The sequence below is a fragment of the Lagopus leucura genome, unplaced genomic scaffold, assembly GCF_019238085.1.
Source record: "Lagopus leucura isolate 7727_CA_CO unplaced genomic scaffold, USGS_WTPT01 ss_100009-20_subseq_187696:231000_obj, whole genome shotgun sequence".
NCBI lineage: Eukaryota > Metazoa > Chordata > Aves > Galliformes > Phasianidae > Lagopus > Lagopus leucura.
Genome location: NW_024965548.1, coordinates 26,703 through 43,305, shown reverse-complemented (window position 1 = coordinate 43,305; position 16,603 = coordinate 26,703). Strand labels below are relative to the sequence as shown.

Genomic DNA, 16,603 nt, shown 5'->3' with positions numbered 1-16,603 from the left:
GGCCGCCCTGGCCCGGGGCGGGGGGTGGAGGCCCGGCTGCCGGGGAAGCCGCGGCCCGGTCCTACGCGGCGACGGCGGCGAGGCCTGCGGGGGGGATGAGGCGGTACCGCGGCCGGGAGCAGGGCGGGGAGCGCGGCTCGGGGCCGGGGAGGCGAAGCGGCGGGGCCGGGGAGGCCGCGGGGCCAGCGTGGGGCGGCGTGGCGGAGCGTCGGCCGCTCGAGGCCGGGCTCCGGCTCCGCTCCTCGCTGCTCTTCGAGCGCTCCCGGACCGGGTGGGAGCGGCCGCTGCCGGAGCCTCGGGAGGGGAAGCGGCGTGCGCTGCAGGGCGAGCCCGGGTGGGATGTGGGGGTGGGCGGGTAGGGCGGTGGGGGTTCTTCTGGTGGGATAGAAGCGGCCGTCTTTCGGACCCGGAGCCTCTGAAGTGAACTTGGAGGGGCTGCCGGGGATGTTTGCTTCGTCCCTTGCTGGCAGTAGGATTTTTTTCTCCCGTTCTTTCTTTGCTGCTGCCCCATTACAGGTGTTTTTTCTAAAGTGAGGCACGTGAAATGATGATGTCCCTTTTTCCTCGTCTTATGCCGTTTGCAAGTCTGTGTCTTGTGGATTTATGTGGTCGTTGCTGGCCTACTTGCTGAAGTCTGGCACTTATTTTACCTCTTCTGCATTTGCTCCACTTTCTTATTGAGCTTTGGTCCTGACAGTGGGTGGATGGATGAATGGATAGCTGCTGCTTGGCCTGAACTCTTAAGTGTTCTTCCAGCTGCAGCACAGGGAGCAGGGGGCTCTCCGCTTGGTTAGTGCTTGTCCTGTGCCTTGGGAGAGGTGTGCAGGGCTCAGAGCAGGCCATGGCCCACTGGGTGCTGCCAGGCAATTGTTTATAGGTATAACTTTGAATGGTAACTTGACTTTACTTTATCATTGAATTGCTCTTTGTGGCCTTGTGGCATCTCATTGCTTTAGTATAAAGTTGGCATATGAGTTATTATTCCTAGAATGAACTGTTCTTAAAATAAATAATGCCTTAGAGATCTAGTTGGTTACTCTTCATTGTGTGGGCTTGGGAAGTTGGATGTCAGATATTTTTGTTTCTCTTTGAAGTACTGAGTTCTGTTTTTTGTTGCTGAATGTTGATGTTAATTTACTGCGTGGACTCAATTCCTGTCTTGTTTCAAAGCGTGGCCCTTCTATGCTTCTTGTTTCTTTCAAATTTCGAGTTGCTCTATGTGAACAGCATGTTTGTTGTTTTCCAAAGGGGAAAAAAAAAAAAAAGAATATGTAGCCAAACAGATTTGAGTATTACCAAAATCCAGAAGAAACCCATTAAAGCCTTAAAAAAATAAAAGCGAAAAGCCCAACATGCCGATGTGTCTGATGCTAAATAAAGAAGTCCTTGGGTTGTGTACACACTGAAGTGATTTTATGTGACCTTAAGTTTCCGCTCTGCAAATGGATCCCTTTGTTTTAGTTTTTTTTTCCCCTTAAATTTTGGAAGTAGAGTTCTGGAAGATACAGAAATGCATGAAGATTTTGCTGCTGTATTTGACCCATTGGCCTCCTCCCAGTAAAGGGCAGGGAGGCTGCAGGCGGTGCTCAGGTGTAGGGCTGGCTGTGGTGGCTGTGCTCGTGGGAGAACATGGGAGACCACGTAGCGGCTGTGTGGCTTTCACCTGTCTCTGGATCTGAAGCACATGTTGTGGCTGGAAACGTTCATCCTAGTGACTGCTGGTGTTTTACTCTAAGTGTAATAGACTGATAGCATGGTGCAACAGCAAGCAGGAGAATGGGGGGAGAAGAGGACAAGCTGTTGCATACGAAGCGTGTGCTAGAGCAGCAGTGCTGCTGCCAGATCCCATTTGGCAACTTTCCCCTAAGAGTGCTACCTATGCTGACTGAGTGCCAGCTGAATGGTTGTGCTTTTTCCAGACACATTGCACAAGTAATGACACCTCACTCCCAAATAGCTTTTTTTCTTTTGAATTAATAACTTTGGTTGTATTTGTTGTGGTTGTGCTTTCTTTTTTAATTTTTATCTTCCTAACAACTTCCCTGGCTGGTTTTCTGGGGTCGCTGAGACTGGGCTGTTTGGAAAGCCTCTTGTAGCTGCTGCCTTGCATGGCAGGAGGGTTGGAGATTCATGATCCTTGAGGTCCCTTCCAACTTGGGCCATTCTGTGATTCTGTGTGATTCTGTGATTTGCCCATCCAACAGGGCAGACCTTGGGCAGAGTTGCAGATTTCTGTCATTATTAAAAATAATAATAAAAACGCTTCTAGAGTTCATTTATGAAGATCAGCTGTGAGCGTATACCAAGCGATGTCAGCGTTGGCTCCCTGCATCTGGGCTGAGATTTGTTTGGCACTCTTAAATATTAACTTTCACATTCATTTTTTTCTCAGCTAAGAAAGGTGTGCAGCTGTTTAAGTGGTTTGAGCAACTGAGGTACTCGTGTATGAAAATCAAGTAATTGTGCGTGCTAGATTCCATTAAACAAAGGCCAGCCTGGTGTTTCTCCTTTCCTCAAAATTAGGCCAGTAAGCAGTAGTAGTTTTTACTGACTGCAGGCATAGCTACAAGTCTTACTTTTGGCACTGGGAGCACTGAAATGCCATAAATTTCAGAACTCTTTCCAAAATCCAGGGCTGGAAAAGTTTGGATTTAAACTAAAATTGTTGTTTTATACAGTGAACTGATTGACCATTGGAATGAGCAGTCTGAAGATAGTGGGGAGCCTCTGTGTTGGATTCTGCCATTCAAGGCCAGAAACTTTTTTTCTGAAGGATGCTCGAGCCTTTGGCTCAATTCAGAAGTAACAAAGTGGGAACTTTATGACTTGCGTTACATGAGGTTCAGACAGGATGACCCAGTGGGCTTTCTGACTTCTGCGTTTTATGTGTTTATGCTACCAGAGCCAAGATGCCTTCTCCACTTTGTGTGCCCTGCCACGCCATCCCAGCTGTAGGCAGCACGTGGTCAGGTGTGTGGCTGAGCAGCTCCACTGGCTCATCTCCCTCCTGCCTCTGCCAGTGTGGGCGCATCCCCTCCTCAGAGCTTTGGCACTCTTCCAGCCCATCCCCAGGCTGTTTCGTCTCACTAAGCCGGCAGGAAACTATCTTGTTTTAATTGTGTTTTATTCTGGCTGCATTAGCCATTTTATGGGTTCCTGTGGTTGAATCTGCTCGCAGCGAGGCCTGACTAGCTCGAGGCTGGTGTCAGATGATCAGCAGGAGAATAAGAGTGAGAGGGAATATGGGCCTGCCTCCTTCTGGCCTCTGAGAGCTATTGGGCTGGTTAACCCTGCTGTGTCTAGGTTCACCCCAGGGTATTTTCTTATGGCTCCTACGCTGAGATGGAAGACTGGGCTTGAGGGTTCTGGATCTCTTAACTCTGCTCCTTGATGCTGAATCTGCTCTTCTGCTGCGACTTGCCAATCTTTTGTTGTATGCATCTCTGCTGTTGCTGCTTGTTTTAATATTTGTCGTTTTTCTCTTCTGCGTTTATTGTAAGTGACCAGTCCTTTACCTAGCAGAGCTTCTTCCAACTTCAGCTTAGCTCTTGTTGTCGATCCTCACTTACTCTTGGAGAAGGTTTAAAAATACCCAGCAAAACCTGTCTTAAGAGACCAGTCGAGGAGGTGACGAAAGTGGGTTGCCTGGCAGAGGTGGCCTAATAAAATCAAAGTGGAATTGTACTGTGTGTCTTTGGGAGCACTTCTGGGTGGTCTGCGTGGTGCGGGTATCCCCGTGTCACCCCACCTGCCAAGGTGGGTTGGTTTTCCAGCCTCATAGGCTGTGGTGTCCTTAGGAAGGACTTCCCTTTGCCTCAAATCACCCAAACCATTGCATCTCTCACTCTGAGAGATTCTGGTGCTTTGACGTGACTCAGGCCTTTGCCATGGCAGCTGAGGAATGCAGCAGGAAGAGCGAGCTGAAGGAATGGCAGAGAACTTTCTTAATCCAGAAGTGCCCTCCATCTCGTTATCAGCCCTTCTGTGTTCACTTGCTTCTCCTGTAATGCTCAGGCAGGGTGATGCGATGAGCAGGTTGGTTTTAATTCAACCACTGAGGTGTGCATCTCTCTCAGATGAGTAGTTTGCCCTGGAACCCTCATTCTTTGCTGTTATCCTCCTGCACTGCATCACATGTAGGTTTAGACTGTAAGTTCTTGAGAACAGGGACCTCTGTGTGCACAGTGGGCAGAGTCTGGGCACAGTTCTGCAAAGCAGGATGATTAATACCAAGTTGTAGCTATTGATGGGTAATGCTGGGACAACACAGAGCATCCCGAGCGCTCTGGGAAAGTGACGTTATGAGTTTTCTGAAACATGGGTTTGGTTGTCCAGCAGTGCTGCAGACAAACCCAGCCAGAAATGGAGCGCTGTAATGAAAGTATGCTGGAGTGATGGTCAAGGGATGATGTTGTGAGGTTAACACGTTAAGGAAGAGAACTTACCTGTCTACAATCGTGTTACATAATTAAAATGGTTGTAAAAGCTTTGTGTTTTGTTGTTTGTATTACTGTATGTATTGTATTTTATTTTTTTGTGAGTTTGGACAGCAGTGGATAAGCTGAGCTGGTTTTGTGCTTGAGCCTTCTTTCCTGTCTCCCAGGCTAGCCAGGTGGTGTCATTTTTTGGACTCCAGTCCCTCCAATGAAATATTTTCTCTTAGGTTAATGCTGTTGTTTTTTATAAAGTTCTCTCTATTGTTCTTCAGTTACATCTTCATGCAGCTGAAATATGGTCTCACAGTTGACCTCTGAGTACACATTTGAGCAGCTCCCAAATTGGAAGTCCTGCTTTTTTTCTTTTTATCATACTCTGTTCCAGGAGTTGCTAAACGTATGCAATGTTATTCTACAAAATACATCTTTATAGCTGTGTCTTTTTATCCTTTATATTTATGAACATAAGTCAGCAATAAAAGACGAGTCTGACTTGCATCTTGGACTGCTTTTGGTTGCTCTAGCCTTGAGTTCAGCTGTCTGCCAGAGAGCAGCAGTTGTAGTTGCCTGTGCCTAGGCTTTGCTCGGGAAATAAACTGGCCCATATTACTCCCAAAGCTTCCTTGCTTACTTTTCTTTCTTATTTTTCCAATTTTTGTTTGCATTGGTCTCTAGTTCTTTCTAAATTTGTATTATATATGTATACATATACATATATATATATATGCTGTGGTAAAATCATTTTACATTTAGCATGTAAGTGGAGGCTTTCTAAAATACATCCTTTAAGGTTGGTGGGGCAACCCAAGCACAGTTTGTCTTTTCCCCTCTTTTGTCTCCAACTACGGTGGGGGATATTTTGGGGTTAGAAGCAAGGAGAGATGTCTTCTTTTGCTGCCAGGATTTTAATTAGATTTAGTTGTAAGAAAAAATTAATGTTCATTGCAGAGAGCCTGTTGAGCTCAAGTTCCCAGGCTTGAGGTTCATTGCTATCTCACCGTTGGTGGATAGGTGTTACACAGCACCTAATGCTAACGTTATCTTCAGCTGAAACCCACCAGACACGGCCCTTTCCTGTGTTATTGGGTGTTGCAACTGTAACATGCTGTCACGTTTTCCTAGGGCTGTGTACAATCTGTCAAAACAATTCCTGCAGTCCAGCTGCAGCTCACAGTCCCCTTATATTTCATACATATCTGCAAGGAATTGGAGCTGTGTGATATGAAATAGTAACCCAGTAGGATTGGATGCCAGATGTGGCAGTTTGCACTATCTGAGATGATAATCTCACCCTCTGTGCATGAGAAGTATAGGCGTGCTTTTTTGCTTAGGTGTGGAAATGGGATCATGCAACCTGGATTTATGTGCGCAGAGCAGGGTTTCTGGTTTCTGAAGCTGCACTGCTTGGGTTGTTGCCTGTTTAGAGGGGGGAGAAATAAGGGATAATTACTCGTGCCTCGCATCGTCACAGCAGTTATAAATGCTTTACATGACTTCTAATAAAGCATGTTTGCTCAACAGCTATCTTGTGCTCGGAGGCACTCTGACCTTCCCAGAGAAGATGATGTAAGGTCTTCCCAGGGCACCAGGAGCATGGCTGGGTAAACAGGCAGTTAAAACTTCATTTGGCTCTGAGTGCAGGCTGTGCAGCAGGGTTGCTCCTGTTCATATGCTGTCTGCGTAGGGCAGTCGGCACGGAATGCTCCACCTGCACACCTTGCTCAGTGCTCAGCTCCCTCTCAGATGGGCACGGAGTGCCTGGGAAGGTGTTGGTTGGCTCTCCATGTCAGCTGTTTGACAGTGCCCGTGCATTGCAGGCTGGCCTGAAGATTCACACTGCACGTGTTCGATGCCCTGCCCATGCTGGTGAAGATGCATGAGGGAAGTGCTGATTTTGCTGTGTAGGTGGATAGCGTGGTGTGCTTTATTGCCTGTGCTTGATATAGGGGTTGGAGCCTGCCTGCCTCCCCCATCCCAACTGTATATTTTGCTTTATGCAGCAGGCTACAGGCCGGGTTTTGCCATGACTAACTTACACGCTGCTGTATTCTGAGATGTTACATTGCAGTGATGGACCTTCAGATTCATAGCTGAAGGCCTGAAAATTTCAAGCACGTACACCTTAAGTATCTCTTATTTGAGGCGGTTAGAAGTGAATGTGACTAACTGCTATTGTGCATTAATGCATTTATTAATGACGGTAAAAGCTGTAGATGGAAAAGCAATAGGTCGGGCTTGAGCCCCTTTGGGATAAATACAACGTTGGTCTTGTGGGGAAACTATTATGCTTTTGTAACTTGAGTTTTCAGTTTTCTGAGTACCTGCTGCTTGGCACACCACTAACACAGCGAGCAGCCCCCCAGAATGTGGAAGATCTGAAGCGTGGCAGTGCTCACACTGTGGGCTTGCAGTGTGGGCAGTGCTGGGAGCCCCGCAGCACCTCTGCTTCCCAGCTGTGCTGTGCCTGGTGCTGCTCTGGCCCCGGCCCTGTAAGGGGAGGTTGCAGAGCGCATGTTTACCCGAAGCACACAACCTGCTCAGCTGCAATTATCTCCTAATCTGGTCCTTCCGAGTTTCTCTGGTCTCGCAGGTAAATACAGATTTAGCTGCTATTCAAGGCGTATTATTTACCTCATTAAGTGTGTGTTTTGGCACGTGCATTATTTACCTGATGGACTAACGGATGGGAAAGAGCAAATGCTGTCTTTTGTGCAAATAGTGCATTTGTGCGCAGGCTGCGAGCTCCATTTCCCGTTCCGTGCATTGAGTACACGTGGCTGGGTGGGACCTCAGGCTGTGCCCAGAGCCAGTGCCCCGTGTCCTCGACCCCACAGAGGCTGTGCTGTGTGTGGGGGATGATGTGGCTGCCGTCAGCCAGCAGAGCTGGAGGGGTGCCCGTGTGCTGGCTTAGCGGGGTGGACTGGTGGCATTGTCACGGTCAGTTCCTCTGTCCTGGATCTGTAGGAGCAGGGAGGTCTCGGTGTGACTGATAGGCTGCTTTGAGGGGTCATGGTGCTGAGGTGTGCTTGCTGCCTTCAGTTCCTGCTGTGTATTAGAAGTTGTGTTGTATACAAAAAGGCAAAAGCCTCCTTGGATATTTCAGTGGGTTTTGGATTGAGCTTCTCAAGCATTAATAGTTTGCGTTGTGCTGTGATAAGGCTCAGCAGGTTTGTGTGATGTGGTGCCTGGAGCCACGGCTGTTGTTTTGTCTGTGACTTCTCATTTAGAGCTGTTTGCAGAGGGTTGATCTCGAGGTGTATGTGGTTCGGGCTACCTTGAGCTCCATCCATAGTGCTTAGTGCAGGCTGCTGTGCTGCTTCTAGTTGGCAGTGCTGGAAGCCACACGGGGAAGCACAAGGAAAACCCCTGGCAGAGTGCGATGGAGCGGTGCTGACAGCGCTGAGATGTGAGCGCGTGAGTAACACGAATCTCTCTTCAGTTTCAGATGCCTCTGGATGTTCAATGATAGCACTCCTCCATACTGGAGCAGCAAAGTTTCCCCAACACTTTCTTCCAAGGGCGAGACAAGCTGTGTGCCTGCTCCTCCCTGCTGCTCTTCTCAAAGGGTACGGCTCCATCATAAGCAGGAAACTGGCGTCCCACGGCTTTGGAGCTTCCATGGCAGCAATGTCATCCTTCCCTCCACAGAGATATCACTACTTCTTAGTGCTGGATTTTGAGGCCACATGTGATAAACCACAGATTCATCCTCAGGTAAATAGTTGACGCTGTTAATTCTGTGCTTGTAAGCTGATACTGCCATTCTGAGAGATGGAAAGAAAAGATGCAGTTCTGAATAGCTCACTTTCCTTGTTTTCTCCCACCTTCTTTCTACTGCTGCTCCCCCAGAGCTCCTGCTTTCTCAAGCAGCAGTGCCAGGTCGCTGTGATGGAAATGAAATGAAGGAGCCTGATTTTCACCATGGAAGTGATAACACGTGTTATCACAGACGCTACTTAGTCATGTATGCTTGTTGTCTGCCTGAAGTGGTGGGGGGTTGAAAATTGCTGACTGGGAACCTGCATTAGTAGAGTGCTCTCAGCAACCTTTGATTCTGTAAGGAAAAGGTCTATTATTAGCCAATGGTTTATTTAAAAAAAAAAAAAAAAAAAAAAAAAGCAAAACACAATTTGGATGATGTGTGTGCGCAGAGTAATGGTGTTTCTAAACAGAGAACAATGGTTTTGAGCTGTGTGGTGGTGCTGAAATTGTCTTGCCTGGGTGTTCACTCTGGAGTGTAATGAGACAGGAACAGAGCTGCTCAGAAAGGTTTGCCAGTGTCTGGCCTCCTGAGATACGCAGAGATCTGGGTGAGGTTTGGATGTATTTCTGCAGCCAGTTCTTCCGTCATAGAGTAGAGTAAGTTAGTTAAATATATGTTCAATTATCAGCAGTGTGGGCCTAGGTTTTCTGCTTAAATGGGAAAAACATGCCAAAAAAGAAGAGATAAAATATCGGGCTGGTAATGGACAGAATTTCTTAGTGTCCAGGCTGAACTCAGACTTTGTACCCTCCTCTGTACCAAAAAGTAATACTACTCGTACTGATACTAATACTAATGCTACTGCTAATTCGTGCATCAGGTCTGAGATTTACTTTGATTTGCTTTGCTTCAAACATACTAAATCAGTGTGGCATCTCTTTACTGAGATGGTTTGGTGCAATGGGTTTGCTTCCCAGTGCAGCTGTGGCTTCCTTTGAGCTTATCTACCAAAGGAGGGCTGCGAGTTGGGATCAGATGTAGGCATCTCAAGTGCCACCCATCCCTCCTGTTTCATGACAAAAAGGACTGCACATTCTCTCCTTGTATTCTGGGTCTTTGTGGGAGGCTGTTGTGGCTCTGCATCCCGCTCTGCTGGCGGTTGTAACCGCTCTCCAAGTGAGATGTAAGGCTATTTCCTGCACGCTCAGCCTCGGGTGCACAGATCTGTCAAGGCTGTAAATTGGATCTACCTTGTCCCTTTGGATATGGGCTTGGTCCGTGCACATTTTGATGCAAAACCATGATGCATGTGGAGCTAGTTTACAGCTGGCAGTAAAAAGGAGCATGAGTGGAATATGATTACTACTGTTTTAAGGAGCTTTGTCCCCAAGTCCTTGCCAGAGAAAGTAATGGCCTGGGCCAATGCAGATCCGCTATATATTTTGTTGCACCTTTAAGGTGGAGATGTTCTTCAGCGTTGTTTCTTCTGTCTGCTCTGTTCTGTGCCTGTCTGCATCATATCTTGTGTGCTGTAAGGGCTGTCAGGCCCTCACGTCCTCACAAACAAATGAGTTTGACAAATAAATAATGCTCTTACTGCATAGGAATCGGTGTCACTGAAAAGGCTGAATTTGCCTGCTGGAATTGGGCAGCTTTACAGAAAAGAGCCTTTATTAGCTGATGCCCCTACCTGTGTTTCACCTTTTTGCTTACTGATGTGGCTGTTGCTCTGATCATTGCAGGGCTACATGTCTGGGTGAGCAAACGGCGCTGTGTATATCAATGATGTTGATTTTTGTGCAAGGTGTTCCTGGCTGTATTTTCCAGTGAAGCAGTGGCACACAGGTTTTGGAGATGCAGTATGAGAGCGGACCTGGGAGTGGTCAGGTTCTGATCTTAGCTGTGATCCTCGTGGTTCTTCTGCTTTTGTTTCCTTACTCGCAAAATAGAAGCGTGGTAAGTGATACATTGAAATCCAAATGCTCTAGAATTTGATGAGGAGGCTGCATAAAGAGCTAAGCCGTGATCCAAGTTACATTCAGTGGGTAGTCATAGCTGTAAATTTAGCCAGCTCAGCCTGGAAGTCTGGCAGAGCACACTTGTACTGTGCGGTACACTTCACATTTCTCACTGACTACTCTTCAAAACATCCCAGCTCCTTAGCAGCAGGAGCTATCTTTTTCTCTATGCCAAGGTATGTACTGCCACGTCTGTTCCCCCTTCCTCTGTATTTACTTATATGTGCTCCTCTGCAGCTGACAGCCTCGCCTCACTTCTCACTCAGAGCTCCTGCGTTTCCATCCTCTTTCATGCTGTCTGGTCCCCTCCAAGGTTCTGTGGCACAGCATCTGTAAAGGGGATCAAGGAGAGTCAAGGACAACAGTGTTCCCCTGGGAAGCCATCTGTGGTGTGACTGCTGGCTATGTGGCAGCTGCCCTGTGCTTCACCACTTCTGTGGTCTCTGCCCTTTGTCTGCAGAGGAGAGGTGCTCTCAGGGCTGGTGGCACAGAGCATGCCAATCAGCCTGCATCCTTGTCATCTCCCTGTCTTGATAGCTTTCAGCAGATATGCCCCCAAATCAAAGTGCATGTTTAAATGCACAAAAGGGCAGGTTGGCTTACAGATTTATTTATGAATGATGAGACCATCCCAGACAGAAAAGAAGGTGGAGAGTTTATCTGCATTGCCCCAGATGAATAAGTGGGAAAAGTGGAAGAATAGAGGCACAGCCTGTGTCATGTAGTGTTTTAACCAGCCAAAGGTCAGCAAGGGGCTGGCAGTAAGAGATGTTTATGGCTGCTCCCTTGCATCTCTTCAAAGCTTACCTCGTGTTTGGAACTTGATCCAGTGCCTAGCAGTGTCAAGCAGGAGTTGGACCTGCAGCAGTGGCAGCTTGCTTCATCCGTCAGCTTCAGCTCTGCTGCTTTCTCTTTCTCCTGCTGTCTAACAGTTTAACAGTTTAAGTGCCTGTTTTTGTACACTGTCAGCTCGTAAGGGTAGGTACGTATGGTACTTTAGATACACAAGTGAAGATGCACAAATAAGTGGGAGGCTTGCTCCTCTGTTCCTTTGTCCTCGCATGCAGCTGTTTATCTTGGCCCCTGCTTTCAGTGCTGTGTTGAGGAGCTGCCCAGGCTCAGATCTGCAGCTGCCTGTACCCTTGTGCTGGCAGTGCCCTGAGGAGCTGTGTCCCATTCACTCAGCAAGCCCTGCAGCTTGTCTTCAGCTTCTGCCAAGTGGATGAAAAGTGATGATTTTCTTAAAGGTTTAAAAAAAAAAAAAAAAAGTCTGACAGAATCATAGAAATCAGAGCTTTTCATACCTAAATTTGAATTTAGGCCCCTACGTGGGATGTCAGCCTCTACTGTAATACATAGAAACACTTTCATGAAAAATGAATTTTTTTTTTTAAGCTTGTGTGCCTGCTGCCAGGTGGTGCAGAAGGGCATCAGGCCCTGCCCTGGGGGAAGTTGCTGGGGGTAGAAGCTGTTCCACTGCTGAATGAACTTTTGGCAGTGGTGAAGGTACTGTTGGTTCAGGTCGGGTTTTCAAGTATTTGACTTCATGTCTTGGGTTCACTCAGATTTGCTGATCAGCTGGGAATTAGAAATGCCCCCCTCCCTCTCTCTCTGAAGGTATGACATGGACAGATCTCTGCTAAAGGAGGCTGTGACCAGAGGCAGAGAAATAAATGAATTGCAGATGATAACCTTCCTCGCTCACTTAAACAGCATGGTTTAAATACAAAAACATTGAGTAGTTTTCTTTAGTGTATCTTATTTGTTTCAAGTTCCTTTAATGTTTGACTCTTTGTGCGTGTGCTTTTAATTAAAAATGTCAAGCGAAACTGGACACACCTGTTAATAAATACAGAGTGTTGCTCACCATTTTAACATAAACTGCAATCATCGAGACTACGAATATGCAGATGTTCAGTTACTAATTTATCTTTAAGTGTACAAATAAGGTATGATTGCAACACAAAACCACGTGAACAAATGAGAGCCAGTCTTTCTTTCAGGTGATTTACAAAGGGCAGAGTAGGACTTCCAGAGGTGGCTCACGAGGCAGCTGGTTGCTCCCATCCCCTGGAAGGGCTGATAATGGAGATGTGTTGGTCTCTGCCTGTTCTACCTGGGTATCCCCCTGCAGCAACTTTCTGCTAGCACGGTTCTTGTGTAGCTGTTAAGCTCAGTGCGTTAGAAATCACCTGCCAAAACCTGTATTGAGGTTGATGGCAAATTGCTGAAAAGTGAAGAAATTCAGCCTTGTTTCCCATGGCAACTTTAACTCAGCACTCTCGTGTATAAGTATTACAGTGGCATATTAATCTGCAATTACCTGTCTTCATGCAGCTTAGGCTTGGGTGTACTTTTAAATACATAGTCCTCAATTCAGCTGTTACAGTGTTATTTCTAGAGGAATGCCATTAAAGATGCACGTAACACAATCGCTTCAAATCTTTTCTTTTTTTACTAAAGTAAGTAAAAAAATATGTATTTATCATCTCTTTGCCAATTATGGCTTACTTTGTACCCTTTATATAATGAAGCTACATGGCTGTTGGTACGCCATTCTTCTTATGTTGTAGTGCTTTAAGTTCTCAGAGCATTGGGAAATAGTTCATAGAAAAGCTGTTTTAGATGGCTTTTCTGTTCACATTAATTTTTCAAGCAGTTGTTTGAAGAAACTTTTGGAGGCCTTGTAGCTGCCTCATCTGAGCCGTTACACGTTCTGCTAAGAGCACATAAATATCCCTAACTCAATGTGCATCTGAAATTAAAGAGATGCAGTTCCTTTTTATCATATTTTCCATACGTCGTGTGCCTCATTGCAGTTCCACTGGACTGTTGTGAAATCTTATTTTGGCCACTATTGAGAATGATGTCTTTATTTTAAAGGACGTGGGGGTCGGAGGAGGGCAGACAGGGTTCTGGTATGGGTCTGCGACCCACAAAAGCTGCGTTCTGTGGGGCAGCCATCCTGCCTTGGAGACCTCCCTCACTCCTGCAGTGAGTAGGGACAGCCTTGCTGTGACCCATGTGAATCTGACAGGGCAGCAGAATTACCTGTATTTATTTAAAACCTGGTGAACTAGATAACGTGAAAACAGTGCCTGAATCCAGATCTCCTAGAGAGCACAGCCTACAGACCACCAAGCAAGACACCTGATGTGTGACAAAATTCAAAGCAGTTTCTTACTTAAAGATACAAACTCAGCATTGTGATAGCAACGAGCCTCAAATACCAAATGCTGGGGTGGCTGATTGCTGCAGTTCCAACCTGACCCAACCTGCTTGGCTCGTGGTTGGGCACTGACAGCAATGGGACGGCCACCTTGAAGCTGTCCATCACGCTGCCCTTCCCCTTGTGTAGCTCCCACCTGTGCTGTTTGATGGCTGGATCCTTAGCTGTGCAAACATCTCACATGGTTTGGATGACAAGTTGCCATGTTAAGTAGGTTTGTTGTTACAGCGGAAAGTAGTTGAGCTGCAGTCACCCTGAAAAGAAAAGATCTGTGTGCATTCCTGAACCAGCAAGTCAGCTGCCTGGTGCTGAAAGGTGGCTTTGCTTTGCCCTAAAGCAGTTGATGGAGGTATGGAGGATGCTAGGGGTGCTGCCACCACGTGGCACCACTTTTCTGAAGGTAAGGGATGGTGCCATGCTTACTCTTCCCTGGTGTGGCACTGTGGATGCTGCACTGCACGTTCGTGGTCCTGAGGTCTGTGCTGTCTTTGAGCAAACCATCCCCATAAATAGGAGACTGCAGGAGATGCCCAAGTCCCCCACTTTCATCCCCTCTGTTGGGCTTGGGCACTCATCAAATGGCAGCATAGCTCTCAGCTATGTAATTTAGTTCCTCTCCATGCCAAGTCTAGAAGTGCGCTGTCACCAGCAGTTAGCTGTGATGTTTGTAAAACCCTGGCTGTTCATTTACATGCACTAACATGCCCTTTCTGCCCAGCCCAGATGTTTTAGTGTTGCTGGGAACATCGATCGCTTCTGCTGCTCAATAGCAGGTGAAGAGGTTGGAGCTTGAAATGATTCGATGATGCTGCAGTGGGGATGTGCAGGCCAGCTGCCTGTAGCAGCAGGGAGTGGACTCCCACCTATCTATCTATCTGTTTTTATATATCGATATATAGTGGAGCTGTCAGCTTGTAATGGATAATACTTGAAAATTCGTACATGCTGTTTTTAACGTGGTTCAAGTGTTGACTTCCCTCCATTTGGTCTTGAATTGTTGTCTGTCAGTGGGGATTTTCTGGGTGGTTAAGTATATGTCAGCAATGCTCGAAGAGGTGAGCTGAAATGTTGGTGTGTCTCTAATTTGCATCCCAGGTGTGGTAAGAGGGGGGAATTTTGCTTTATTCTTGATGGTGGCATGTAGCTGAGGAGATAATAGCAAAAAAAAAAAACCCCACAAAAAAACACAAAGATCAAAACCAATGGTTTTTGACAGGTGAGGTGATGGTGAGAGGCAGGAAGCAGTCTGTGAGCAAATGGCCACCGAAGATTTGTTTGGGATGGAAGGACAAGGGCTGTGAGCCCACTATCAAAAAGTCAGGCACAGCAGCGTGAATGGAACAAGCCCTAAGTTGAGAGGTGAAATGCTGTGTTTGAGATGCTCCATTTGTGGTCCTGTAAGGAGGGACCTCAGCTGGAGTTTTTCAATTTGGACTCCATACTTTAAAAAATTGAGACAGTTTCAAGAGAATCCCAAAGAGAGAGGGTGAGTGTGAGCAGGGATCTGCAACACACGTGTGAGCACAGGCTGAAAGGCATCGCATTGGGCTCTGCTTGTGTCAGGGGTGTGGATGGCGAGCTCTTCTGTTAGAAGAAAGGGAGATGCAGCGTTCTGGGCTGCGTCTGCTGTGGGGAGGAGGAGCAGTCATGAATTTAAACAACAGCAAGGGAAATTCAGATTAGGCATTAAGGAAAACTTTCCATTGATAAGACTAATGAAGCACTAGGATGGAGTGCCTGGGGACTGCGAGTCTCTCTTATTGGAGTCTGTAAAAGCAGCCGAGACAAAGTCGGCAGTGATTTAGGGGCAGATGCTGATGGCTTCGGGCAGGTGCACGGACTGGATGTCTCTTAAAGCCCAAGCTCCTGGAGGCATGTGATTAGATGGAAATTTCAGCTTCTATTAAAGAAAGAGAAATGGTCCCTCACCCTCACAGTTGTAAGGAAGCACCTGCAAATCTGAGCTGGGTTTGGTGTCAGCAGAGGACTTGAAAGATTGCTCCAAGCTGAGGAAACCCACATTTTGGTATCAGGGTCCGCTGCCTGAACGTTGGAGGTAGAAGGTGAGGTTACCCTAAGAACAAAGGAGAGGGGAAAAAAACTTTGGATATATCCAATGATCAGGGAGCAGAAGCTGCCCTCACATCTCCTGGTGCTTCATGATCCATGCTCCTGCATGTGCCCCCGTGTTTTGATTTTCGGTCAGCATCCTTGGGAAGTCAGCACAGCCTTGGTCCAGCGGAAGCCTCGCTGTCCCCCATCACCTTTGTGGCACTTGCTTTGGTCAGTTCAATGGAGATTTAGAAGCAGGGAAGAGACCTCTGAGGTCATTTCAACTACTGCCCCTGCGGACAAGTGCAAGGCTGCTCACTTGGAAAGGGCTTTAGTTAAAATAATAATTAAGGCAGAGGATGGAATCGGTGGATGCAGACCTGTTAAGGATAGTGCTGTCCTTACCGTGTCCCTTTTCCATTTTAATTGCCTTGGAAAAAAAAAAAAAGTAGAATCGCAGGCCTTTAAAAGCTCTGCTTCTTCCTGCTCCTCGCCACCCCCCTGCACCCACCCAGATCTTGGAGGCATCAACTCTCATCTGTCAAAGTGTAAATCAGCAATTAAAACACAAACAGCGAAATGCCAAAGATGACCCGAAGCACAAAGCAACTGACAAACAAGTCCGGACAAATCGGCGGATAATTTATAAGCATTGCCCTAAAATCTAATTATTTGGCAATTCGAATTTGCAGCCGGCCAGGGCTGTGCAATAAATTTAACCCGCCATAAATTATTTAGGAGCAGCCCGTGGTGTAAATCAAAACCACGAGTGTTTGTTTAAGAAATAAGCTTCTTGTGCATAAAACGACTTTTTGTTTTTCAAGAGGGGACCAGAAAAAAATGGCTGAAGGAAATGAGCTGTGCTGAGCCTGCGTCCCCTCCGTGGGACCCCCTCGTCTGTCCTGCCTGCACCTCTTTGGAGGTGTAGTGTGGTCTTTGGGAGGATGTTTTATGCTTTTCCCTACCGGAAAAAATCCTCTTCTCTCAAAGACATCTGCTTGTTTTTATTGCGTTTTGAATAGTAGGCTCTGATTTTTATGGGCATCTTTTATTCTTGTGTTTATTAAACTTCTTCACAGATGGGGGTGGGTATAAGGGATAAATTATTCCCTGGTAGTTTTAGGATGGAATTGTCCATACAGTCTTCCTCAAATAAATAAATCAG

At 46.8% G+C, this 16,603-nt stretch overlaps 1 protein-coding gene across 1 annotated transcript in view; it reads left to right on the top strand.

The window, feature by feature from the left end:
* Nucleotides 1–5,126: 5,126 nt before the first annotated feature.
* LOC122192177 (ERI1 exoribonuclease 3-like) overlaps nucleotides 5,127–16,603 on the top strand; it is a gene marked incomplete at its 3' end in the record, with an annotated part of 38,144 nt that continues 26,667 nt past the window's right edge. The window contains exons 1-2 of the mRNA XM_042892692.1: nucleotides 5,127–6,037; nucleotides 7,876–8,150. Of these exons, the coding sequence (XP_042748626.1) occupies nucleotides 7,899–8,150 (252 nt within the window). The remainder of the gene's footprint in view (nucleotides 6,038–7,875; nucleotides 8,151–16,603) is intronic.